At 46.8% G+C, this 12,359-nt stretch overlaps 1 protein-coding gene across 2 annotated transcripts in view; it reads left to right on the top strand.

Moving 5' to 3' along the window:
• Window positions 1-12,359, top strand: part of LOC141735680 (putative global transcription activator SNF2L2) — a 186,360-nt gene that overhangs the window by 130,542 nt on the left and 43,459 nt on the right. For both annotated transcript variants that reach the window (XM_074568739.1, XM_074568738.1), the window contains exon 7: window positions 1,679-1,897. In XM_074568739.1, the coding sequence (XP_074424840.1) occupies window positions 1,679-1,897 (219 nt within the window). The remainder of the gene's footprint in view (window positions 1-1,678; window positions 1,898-12,359) is intronic.

Here is a 12,359-nt window from a genome sequence, read left to right as displayed (position 1 = left end):
TAGAAAAGTATTTTGATTTGGGCCTTGTTTGACTGCAAATCTTCATTTCTTGCCGGTTGGCACATTTGTCAATAAACTAAACCATGTGCATGCCCAGTTTGAATGAATACATCGTTTAAAAGGGGGAATATGAAAGTCTGCTATGCCTGTCTATACAGTCACTTCCCCATTATGAAGTAATGAGATATGGAATATCATTGATTCTGGAATCTAGTTGGATGTGCATAGTCAGGTTGCATGTATTTCATTCTGCTTTTCATCTGGATTTAGAAATCGGATCATATGATAATTCAGGTTGGAAGGGACCTCAGGAAGTATCTAGTCCTACCTTCTGCTGAAAGCAAGGTCAGCTATGAAATCAGACCAGGTTGCTCAGGACTTTATCCAGGATAGAGTCTGCACAACCTCTCTGGGCAATCTGTTCCACTGGTGAAAATGTTTTTCATAGAATCATAGAGTCTTCATGGTTGGAAAGGACCTTTGAGATCATCGAGTCCAACCATACACACAAAAAAAACCCCCCAAAACCACAACCAACAAGCTCTGCCACTAGAGCATGCCCTGAAGTGCCACATCTAGAGGTTTCTTAAACACCTCTAGGGCTGGTGACTCAACCCCCTCCCTGGGCAGGCTGTTCCAGTGCCTGACCACTCTTTCAGTAAAGTAATTCTTCCTGATATCTAACCTAAACCTCCCCTGCCGCAGCTTCAGACCATTTCCTCTGGTCCCGTCATTATTCGCCTGGGAGAAGAGGCCACCACCCACCTCTCTCCACCCTCCTTTCAGGTAGTTGTGGAGGGCAATGAGGTCTCCCCTCAGCCTCCTCTTCTCCAGGCTAAACATGCCCAGCTCCCTCAGCCTCTCCTCATATGACTTGGTCTCCAAGTCCTTTTTCCATTTTTCCTCATATCCAGTCCAAACCTCTCTTCTTTCAAATTATGCCTGTTGTCTCTCATATTCCCAACATGTACTGCTTCCTCATACATATTGGAAAGCTACTATTAGGTGTCCCGAAGTCTTCTCTTCTCCAGGCTGAACGAGCCCAGTTCCCTCAGCCTCTCTTCACAGGGCATGCACTCCGGTCCTGTGACCATCTTGGTGGCCCTCTGCTGAGCTCTCCCCAGTTTGTGAAAGTTTTTCTTTTTTTGGGGACCCAAACCTGGATACAGTATTCTAGATGTGGTCTAACAAGCCCTCAAGCATAACAACTTAACCCCCCCCTCCAATTTGGTGTCATATGCACTTTATGAGCAAGCACTCTGTCACTTCTTCCATATAATTTATAAAGATGCTAAATAGGACAGGTCCCAGGATATACCCCTGTAGTACTGCACTCGTGACTGGTCTCCAGGTAGAGTACGACCCATTAACAACTACTCTCTGTGCCTGATTATCCAACCAGGTTTGTTTACACATCTGGTTGTCCACTCATCCAGACTACAATATTCTTCACTTGAATGAAATTCACTTTGTAATAATGAATTTGATTGAAGATCAACTTTCATGTGGGGATATTCCTTTTTATAGTGGCATTTTATAAGTAGTGGGGTGGAGGAGGGAAATGCCACCAGAGGAGTTGGTTTAAAGTTTCAAGCATAAGTAAATAACCAGCTATTCCCGTGGTTTATTTAATCAAGACCCTTCAAATTGTTGTATCTTTTCCCAACTGCCATTGCAGCGCATGGACATGGATCGTCGTAGGGAAGATGCCAGAAACCCCAAGCGCAAGCCCCGCTTGATGGAGGAGGATGAATTGCCATCTTGGATTATTAAGGATGATGCTGAAGTTGAAAGGCTCACATGTGAGGAAGAGGAAGAGAAAATATTTGGAAGAGGGTCCCGTCAGCGCAGGGATGTGGACTATAGCGATGCTCTTACAGAGAAACAGTGGCTACGGGTAGGTACTGCTTTTTTCTTTTTGACAGTTGCTATTTGTGGGGGGCAATGTTCTCATTGAAGATTGCAAAGTTGCACAAGTGAAAACACTGTGTAATATCTAAGGTCCATGTATTCTTATTATTCAGTTTTTACAACTGTGCTCAAGAAATAACTTCGGTTTCAAGCTATGCTGCTGAATCTTAGCTCATTGCTAGATGCAGAATCATGATTACAGTTGTTTTCTATTGCAACTATTCTGTGGCCATAGATATTGACATATTTCACTTACGTTTTTCAACACACGAAGCAGATTTTCATCATTAAGAGACTTTTCAATTTAAAATACGGGAAGCCTATGATCAGTGCGTATTACAGCTTTCTGTGCTGCGGATGTATAAGAAAAAACCCAAACTGATCAATTTTAAAAGTTTGGAAACTTTCAAGCAAGTCTCAGACAAGCTTTTTCATTTCCAAGTGCCTCTGTGTTTCTTGATCCCAGTGAGACCAAAAACCTCAATGAAGACCATGTTGCAGGATTTCCATGCCTGAAAGTAAAGAATCTAAACTTACTCTCACTGATCAGAGGGCTGGAGCACCTCTGCTATGAAGGCAGGCTGAGAGAGTTGGGGTTGTTCAGCCTGGAGAAGAGAAGGCTCCGGGGAGACCTTATAGCAGCCTTCCAGTACCTGAAGGGGGCCTACAGGAAGGATGGGGAGGGACTCTTTATCAGGGAGTGTAATGACAGGACACGGGGTAACGGCCTCAAACTGAAAGAGGGGAGATTTAGATTGGATATCAGGAAGAAATTCTTTACTGTGAGGGTGGTGAGGCACTGGAACAGGTTGCCCAGGGAAGTTGTGGCTGCCCCATCCCTGGAAGTGTTCAAGGCCAGGCTGGATGGGGCTTTGAGCAGCCTGGTCTAGCGGGAGGTGTCCCTGCCCAGGGCAGGGGGGTTGGAACTAGATGATCTTTCAGGTCCCTTCCAACCCGAACCATTCTGTGATTCTGTGAATCTATGATTTTGTTGCCCTTGAGGATTTCTTGTCATTCCTCTGCTTAAAAAAAAAAAAAAAAGCAGAGATAATGAAAATGCTTGAAAATGCTTGAAAATGCTTACAAAAAGCATTGAATAATGAATGCTAATGTTTATGGCTTTTCAGAATGTTGATAGCGGGGGTGGTAAAGAAATTAGGTTTGATCTCTAGAAAGTCTCGTCAAAAACCAAGAAATTTCATCATTTTTAACCCAGTTATGATTTCTAAAGCATATTAGTAAGATTTTTCATGTACAGAACTAGCCTCTGTGATTTGATGGGCAGTATTCTACCATGGTAGAACAATCACATGCTTATGTGGTTGACGCTAACACACAGTGCAGCTAGGACCATAAAAGCTAGGGGGAAAAAAACCAAAATAAAGCGTATATCAGGTAGATCTGCTCAAGCTCTTTTTAAACTAGTTAGCTTCAGTACTGAACTACTCTGGCTATGGCAAAAGCTCAGCTTGGACTTTCCTACTTTACTTCTCAGGTTGGTTTTGTACTCAATGTTAAGCTGTTTTCTTTAAAAAAATAACAGCCCTCAAGAAGTCATCTTTCTACCTCAAGGCAAGATCAGCTATTCCTATGTCATTCCTTATAGATGTTTGCCTAAAGGCCTCCACTGATGGAAAATTTAGAACTCCCTAAGGGAAGCGATTGCTGTGACTTAGTTTTCCCTAATACCTTATCTGAATTTCTTTCCTGGTTTTTAAGCACATTACTTCTTGTTCTGTTCACTGTGATCACGAAGAACAGGTTGTTCACATCTTTTTTTTTCCCCCAACATCTTTTTATGTCTTGAAAGACTGTTATCATAACCCTGCTTAGTCTTTTTTTCTTTGTGTTAACAACCCCTGCTCATATGATCTTTCCCCATAGGCCCTGTTTTCTAGACCTCTGATCATTTTCATTCAACTTCCTTAAACTCTCTCCAAGTGGTTAGCAATTTTGTTTAAGTTTTATTCAAAGCTAGACACCAATACTCCAGGTACAGCCTTGCCTGAATGAAGGGGAAGAGTTCTTTCATATAACTGCTAGGGTGTTTATACATCATGGTAAAGTGTTTTTCTATTTTCTCAGCAGTACAGACACTGACTTGTGTTCAACTTGTGATCCAGTATAAACACTCAATCACTTTCTATGAAACTACTCCCTGTCCATTTTTTCCATATCCTTTTTTGTACAGTTGTGGTGTGTTGACCTTGTCTGCCTGCCAAATGCCCACCTAGCCACTCTCTCACTCCCCCTCCTCAACAGGACGGGGGGGGGGGGGGAATAAGATAGAAAAGCTTGTGGGTCGAGATGAGGACAGGGAGCTCACCAATTACTGTCACAGGCAAAACAGACTCGACTTGGTTAAAATTAATTAAATTTGTTGCCAGTTAATAATAGAGTAGCATGGCGAGAAACAAAGGCAAAAGTAAAAACACCTTTCCCCCACCCCTCCCTTTTTCCCATGCTCAACTTTATTCCTTCATTCCTGACTCTTCTACCTCCTCCCCCCACTCCGAGCAGCACAGGATGAATGGGGAATGGGGGTTGTGGTTAGTTCATAATGCTTTGTCTCTGCCACTCCTTCCACCTCATGCTCTTCCCCTGCTCCAGCGGGGGGGTCCCTCCTACGGGAGGCAGTCCTTCATGAGCTGCTTCAATGTGGGTCTCTCCCATGGCCTGCAGTCCTTCAGGAACAGACTGCTCCAGCATGGGTGCTATCCATGGGCCGCAGCTCCTGCCAGAAAGCCTGCTCCTGCGTGGGCTCCTCTCCACCGGCTGCAGCTTCCTTTGGGGCATATCCACCTGTTGAGGCATGGGGCCCTCCACGGGCTGTAGTGTGGATATCTGCTCTGATGCGGTCCTCCATGGGCTGCAGGGGGACTACCATGGTCTTCACCACAGGCTTCAAGGGAATCTCTGATCCAACACCTGGAGCACTTCCTCCCTCTCCTTCTTCTCTGGCCTTGGTGTCTGCAGGGTTGTTTCTCTCACATTTTTCTCACTCCTCTCTCTCACAGCTGCTGTGCAGCTTTTTTTTACCCTTTTGTAAATATATTATCAGAGAGGTGCCACCAGCGCCACTGATTAGGTAAGCTTTGGCCAGCAGTGGGTCCGTCTTGGGGCTAGCTGGAACTGGCTCTGTCCAACATGAGGGCAGCCGCTGGTCTCTTCTCACAGAGGACTCCCCCGCAGACCCCCCTGCTACCAAAACCTTGTCACGTAAACCCAATAAAACAGTTGGGTTTTCCTTGCCTAATAGAAATACTTTGCATATATCCTTGTTGTAAATTACCCACGTTTTCTCCAGTTGTTACACTAATTTATCAAAATCATTTTGAATTTTAATCTCGTTATCAGGTATACTTGTGGTCCCTGTCAACTTGGTGTTCTTTGCAGATTTAATAGGCATACTTTTAATTACATAATACCGGTAATTAAAAAAAGATATTGAATAGCACTGGACCCCTATTTCCACAGCCTTCCATTTTGACAGAACTACCCCGAGTTTTAAAAAGTGCTCTGAATAGATTTTTCTGACTATTTGCTACACACCTGATAGTAATTTTATGTAGCCCATGATTTCCTGGTTTGTTTGTGATAGTGTTGTGTGAAACAAGGTCACAGGCCTTGCTAAAGTCAAGATACAGTATGTACTGCTACTCCTTTTCAACATGGCTTGTAACTTTGTTGAAGAAAACTGCAGGTTCCTTCCTCCTCCACTGTTAAACTGATAACTGTGTACTCAAATTAGAATCGTCTAGGTTGGAAGAGACCTTTAAGATCATCGAGTCCAACCATTAACCTAACACTGCCAAAACCACCACTAAATCATGTCCCTAAGCACCACGTCTACCCGTCTTTTAAAATACCTCCAGGGATGGTGATTCAACCACTTCCCTGGGCAGCCTGTTCCAATGTTTGATAACCCTTTCTGTGAATAAATTTTTCCTAATATCCAGTCTAAACCTCCCCTGGCACAACTTGAGGCCATTTCCTCTTGTCCTATCGCCTGTTACTTGGGAGAAGAGACCGACCCCCACCTCTCTACAGCCTCCTTTCAGGTAGTTGTAGAGAGCGATAAGGTCTCCCCTCAGCCTCCTTTCCTCCAGACTAAACAATCCCAGTTCCTTCAGCCGCCCCTCATAAGACTTGTGCTCTAGACCCCTCACCAGCTTCGCTGCCCTTCCCTGGACACGCTCCAGCACCTCAATGTCTTTCTTGTAGCGTGGGGCCCAAAACTGGACACAGCACTCGAGGTGGGGCCTCACCAGTGCTGAGTACAAAGGGATGATCACTTCCCTACTCCTGCTCGCCACGCTATTCCTGATACAGGCCAGAATGCTGTTGGCCTTCTTGGCCTCCTGGGCACACTGCTGGCTCATATTCAGCCTGCTGTTGACCAACACCCCCAGGTCCTTTTTGCCAGGCAGCTTTCCAGCCACTCTTCCCCAAGCCTGCAGCACTGCATGGCAGGACCCGGCACTTGGCCTTGTCAAATCTCATACAGTTGGCCTCGGCCCATTGATCCAGCTTGTCCAGATCCCTCTGTGGAGCCATTCTACCCTCAAGCAGATCAACACTCCCACCCAACTTGGTGTCGTCTACAAACTTACTGAGGGTGCACTCGATCCCCTTGTCCAGGTCGTTGATACAGATATTAAACAGAACCGGCCCCAATACCGAGCCCTGGGGGACACCACTTGTGACCGGCCGCCAACCAGATTTAACTCCATTCACCACCACTCTCTGGGCCCGGCCCTCCAGCCAGATTTTTTACCCAGCGAACAGTACACCCGTCCTGTGGTGTATGAAGGCACAGACTCCGGCTGTGATGAGTACGAAATCGTTTATTGCTTCTCAGGCCTCGGCTTTTATACCCGAGCTCTAAAACTTTCCATGCACCTGCTAGGCAAGTAAACACATATTTCAGATCACTAACCCAGTCGCCTTATTCAGTTCCCACCAAGATAAGCACGCAAAGCTGTTTTCTGTTCCATGTTTATATTGAGCCAGTTCCTCTTTGTTCCATCCGTATCGACATCTGCGTTCCTGTTTCTGTGTGCTCTGCTCACTGTGTCCTTGACCGTACGCAGATCTCTGCTCGTAGATCTGCCATACACAGGCCTCTGCTCGTAGATCTGCCACACCGTCCAAGCCATGAGCAGCCAGTTTGTCTAGGAGAATGCTGTGGGAAATGGCGTAAAAGGCCTTACTAAAGTCCAGGTAAACAACATCCACAGCCTTTCCCTCATCCACTAAGCAGGTCACCTTGTCATAGAAGGAGATCTGGTTAGTCAAGCAGGACCTGCCTTTCTTAAACCCATGCTGACTGGGCCTGATCCCCTGGTTGTCCTGCATGTGCTGCGTAATGGCTCTCAAGATGATCTGTTCCATAATCTTCCCAGGCACCGAGGTCAGACTGACAGGCCTGTAGTTCCCCCGATCCTCCTTCCGGCCCCTCTTGTGGATGGGCGTCACATTTCACAGAATCACAGAATCACAGAATCTTAGTGGTTGGAAGGGACCTCTGAGATCATCGAGTCCAACCACAAAAAAAAACAAAAAAAAAACCAAAAAACAAAACCAAAACCAAAACCAAAACCACACCAACACCCACCTACTAAACTCCACACCCACAACCCCACACACAACACCCCACCACAAACAATAATCTTGGGCACTAGAGCATGCCCTGAAGAGCCATGTCTACACGTTTCTTAAATACCTCCAGGGATGGTGACTCCACCACCTCCCTGGGCAGGCCGTTCCAGTGCCTGACCACTCGTTCAGTAAAGTAATTCTTCCTAATATCTAATCTAAACCTCCTCTGCTGCAGCTTCATACCATTTCCTCTGGTCCCGTCGTTATTCCCTTGGGAGAAGAGGCCAACCCCTGCCTCTCTACAGTTTCCTTTCAGGTAGTTGTAGAGGGCAATGAGGTCTCCCCTCAGCCTCCTCTTCTCCAAACTAAACATGCCCAGCTCCCTCAGCCTCTCCTCATAGGACTTGTTCTCCAGACCCCTCACCAGCTTGGTGGCTCTCCTCTGGACACGCTCCAGCACTTCAATGTCTTTCCTGTAGTGAGGGGCCCAAAACTGAACACAGTACTCGAGGTGAGGCCTCACCAGTGCCGAGTACAGAGGCACGATGACTTCCCTACTCCTGCTGGCCACGCTATTCCTGATACAAGCCAGGATGCCATTGGCCCTCTTGGCCACCTGGGCACACTGCTGGCTCATGTTAAGCTGGCCGTCCACCAGCACCCTCAGGTCCTTTTCTGCCGGGCAGCTTTCCAGCCACTCTGCCCCAAGCCTGTAGCGTTGCCCGGGGTTGTTGTGACCAAAATGCAGGACCCGGCACTTGGCCTTATTAAACCTCATCCCATTGGCCTTGGCCCATTGATCCAACCTGTCTAGATCCCTCTGTAAAGCCTTCCGACCCTCAAGCAGATCAACACTCCCACCTAGTTTGGTGTCATCCGCAAACTTACTGAGGGTGCATTCAATCCCCTTGTCTAGATCATCAATAAAGATATTGAACAAGACTGGCCCCAAAACTGAGCCCTGAGGGACACCACTGGTGACCGGCCGCCAACCAGATTTTGCTCCATTAATCACAACTCGCTGGGCACGGCCATCCAGCCAGTTTTTAACCCAGCGGAGGGTACACTTGTCTATGCCATGATTCTCCAGTTTCTCCAGGAGAATGCCGTGGGGGACGGTGTCAAAGGCCTTACCAAAGTCCAGGTAGACAACATCCACAGCCTTCCCCTCATCGAGAAAGCGGGTCACATGGTCATAGAAAGAGATCAAGTTGGTCAGGCAGGACCTCCCTTTCATAAACCCATGCTGGCTGGCCCTGATCCCTTGGCTGCCCTGCACTTGCCGTGAGAGCTCACTCAGGATGATCCTCTCCATGATCTTTCCCGGTACCGAGGTCAGGCTGACAGGCCTGTAGTTTCCGGGATCCTCCTTCCGGCCCTTCTTGTAGATGGGCGTCACATTGGCCACCCTCCAGTCATCCGGCACCTCTCCTGTTGACCAGGATTGTTGATAGATAATGGAGAGAGGCTTGGTGAGCTCTCCTGCCAGCTCCCTGAGAACCTTTGGGTGAATCCCGTCCGGCCCCATTTGCTAACCTCCAGTCAACTGGGACCTCCCCCATTAGCCAGGACTGCTGGTAAATGAGGGAAAGTGGCTTGGTGAGCACTTCTGCCAGCTCCCGCGGTACCCTTGGGTGGATCCCATTTGGCCCCATAAGCTTGCGTGTGTCTAAGTGCTGTAGCAGGTCACTCACCATTTCCCCTTGGATTATGGGAGCGTCATTCTACTCCCTGTCCCTGTTTTCTATCTCAGGGGGCTGGGTACTCAGGGAACAACTGGTCCTACTGCTAAAGATTGAGGCAAAGAAGGCATTAAGTACCTCAGCCTCTTCCTCATCCTTGGTCACTATGTCCCGTCCCCTGTCCCCCCCCTCTAATAAAGGATGGAGATTCTCCTTAGTCCTCCTTTTATTGCTAATGCATTTATAGAAACATTTTTTGTTGTCCTTAACAGCAAAAGCCAGATTAAGTCCTAGTTGGGCTTTGGCCTTTCTAATTTTCTCCCTACATAGCCTCACAACATCTTTGTAGGCCTCATGAGTGGCCTGCCCTTTCTTCCAAAGGCCATAAACTCTCTTTTTTCCCCCTGAGTTGTGACCATAGCTCTCTGTTCAGCCAGGCCGGTCTTTTTCCCCCGACGGTTTGTTTTTGGGCACATGGGGACGGCCTGCTCCTGTGCCTTTAAGTCTTCCTTCTTGAAGAACGTCCAGCCTTCCTGGACTCCTTTGCCCTTCAGGACTGCCTCCCAAGGGACTCTGTCAAGCAGGCTCCTGAAAAGACCAAAGTCTGCCCTCCGGAAGTCCAAGGTGGCAGTTCTGCTGACCCCCCCCCCCTCCTTGCTTTCTCCAAGAATCGAAAACTCTATCATTTCGTGATTGCTATGCCCGAGATGGCCTCCAACCGTCACATCCCCCACAAGTCCTTCTCTGTTCGCAAACAACAGGTCCAGCGGGGCACCTTCCCTAGTTGGCTCCCGCACCAGCTGTGTCAGGAAGTTATCCTCAACATACTCTAGGAACCTCCTAGACTGTTCCCTCTCAGCTGTACTGTATTTCAAGCAGACATCTGGTAAATTGAAGTCCCCCACGGGGACAAGGGCTAGCAATCTTGAGACTTCTCACAGCTGCTTATAGAATATTTTGTCTGCCTGGTTGGGTGGTTTATAACAGACTCCCACCATGATATCTGCCTTGTTGGCCTTCCCCCCAATTCTTACCCATAAACACTCAACCCTATTGTCACCATCATTAAGTTCTTGACATTGATAACACTCCCTAACATACAGGGCCACCTCACCTCCTCTCCTTCCTTTCCTATCCCTTCTGGAGAGTTTATAGCCATCCACTGCAGCAGTCGTGCAAGTCGTCCCACCGCGTTTCCGTGATGGCGACTGCATCATAGTTTTCCTGCTGCACAATGACTTCCAGCTCCTCCTGTTCGTTGCCCATGCTGCACGTGTTGGCGTAGACGCACTTCAGTTGGGCTATTGGTCCCGCCACCTTTTTTCTGGGAGAGGCCTGACCATTCCCAGGCATGGCTGTAGTTTCTAACCCATCAATAACCCTCGTATCTTTGCTGCCGCTGAGATGGCAGACCGAGGGACCTCACTAGCATACTGTCCCACAAACATTGGCATGCCACCCCCAGGCTTACCTCTAAAGAGCCTGGTTTCATCCCCTTCCCGCTTCAAATCTAGTTTAAAGCTCTTTCGATGAGCCCTGCCGACTCCTGCGACAAGATCCTTTTCCCCCTTTGAGACAGGTGTTCCCCATCTGTCACCAGCAGGCCTGGTGTCACATAAACCAACCCCACAACCAAAAAACCCAAAGTCCTGCCGCTGACACCAGGTATTGATCTGCTGGCTCTTCCTGTTTCTTCCCTCGTCATTCCCTGTAACTGGAGGGCTAGGGGAGAACACTACTTGTGCTCCCGATCCCTTAACTAGTTGTCCCAAGGCCTGGAAGTCTCTCTTGATCACCCTTGGGCTTCTTGTTGACACTTCATCGCTGCCTGCCTGAAAAAACAGAAATGGATAATAATCTGAGGGCCATACCAGGGAAGGAAGCTTTCTCTTTATATCTTTAGCCCAAGCCCCAGAGAGGCAGCAGACTTCCCTAAGCGGGTCCGGTCTGCATATTGGGCCTTCCACTCCCTTCAGGAGGGAGTCACCTACGACAATGACTCATCTTTTTTTCTTTACTGAAGACGTTTTGTTGCAAGGTGTAGTTCGACTTAATCTCAGCGACACCTCCACGCTAATTGAATCATCATCCTTGTCATGGTTCAGTTATGCATGCAGAGTCTCATACCTATTTTGTGTACATATTTTCAATTGCATTTTCAGGTGGCAAGTCCTCATACTTCAGAGTGTTACAGAAAATGCTGATGTAAGAGCTACTAATATTTTTGAATGCCTGTATTCTGAGGATTAGATTTATAGTGTAGCATTGGTCATGCAGCTTCACAGTAAAAGCTCCTCTCCATTAGGTGGACGATGAAAACTTGAATAAAGTGAAACTTTCCTGAGTGTTTTCATGAGATTTATTTTGCGTGGAAAGTAAGGAGTTCTGTTTTCTGCATTTTTATGCCTCACTTGTCCTTTCTTTGAGCAACTTAAACTTTCTTGTTGTTTTTTTTTTTTTTAAATTACATACCTTGGGGATCATAGAAAAAGAGATGACAATCATGTACATTATTTTCAAGGGAATCTTTAAATGTGTAAAATTATCAGAGGGAGTTAATAAGCAGCTTTAACCTGAGGTTTTGCCACTTTAACTTGCAATGTAACAATATCATACACATTGTATGGAAATTTTAAATCAAATATTTTTTTGTTAAAATAAGCTACTTAAATGGCTGAGGCATTTTAAAAAGTACCCACAGGATTCAATACATTCTAAATTAAGGATGGCACTTTATGAATAAAAGTTTTCCCTTTACTACCCTACATGTTTTATTATGCCACTGTCCACTCCTCTTTTGGAGCACTGTAGAAGAAACAGACCTATTCGTCACTAGCAGCAGGGCTATATCTCTAGGTTTTTTTCTTTCTCCAGCTGCTGATACCTTTAAGCTATACTTGTATGAGGCTTTTTAGAAGGAAACTTTACGTTTCCGATTAATATATTGGTTTGATAATATCATTATCCAACTAGCAGCCGTCTCCTTGGCTTCATTTGTCTTAGAGATTCAGTTTAATTTTACTTTAATTTCTGAGGAGTTTTGCCTGGGTCAGCAGCCAGAATTCTGACTGCAGATCAGCTACCTGCTCCTTCTGAGGTGGACCCTGGTGTTCTGCACCAGGTGGGTGGGGGTGGGAGGGGCAAGGGTGGGAAGAGAGAGATGGC

The sequence above is a fragment of the Larus michahellis genome, chromosome W (genome assembly GCF_964199755.1).
Source record: "Larus michahellis chromosome W, bLarMic1.1, whole genome shotgun sequence".
Classification (NCBI taxonomy): Eukaryota; Metazoa; Chordata; class Aves; order Charadriiformes; family Laridae; genus Larus; species Larus michahellis.
The sequence above is the reverse complement of the archived record's forward strand: the minus strand, read 5'-3'. Positions and strand labels throughout refer to the sequence as shown.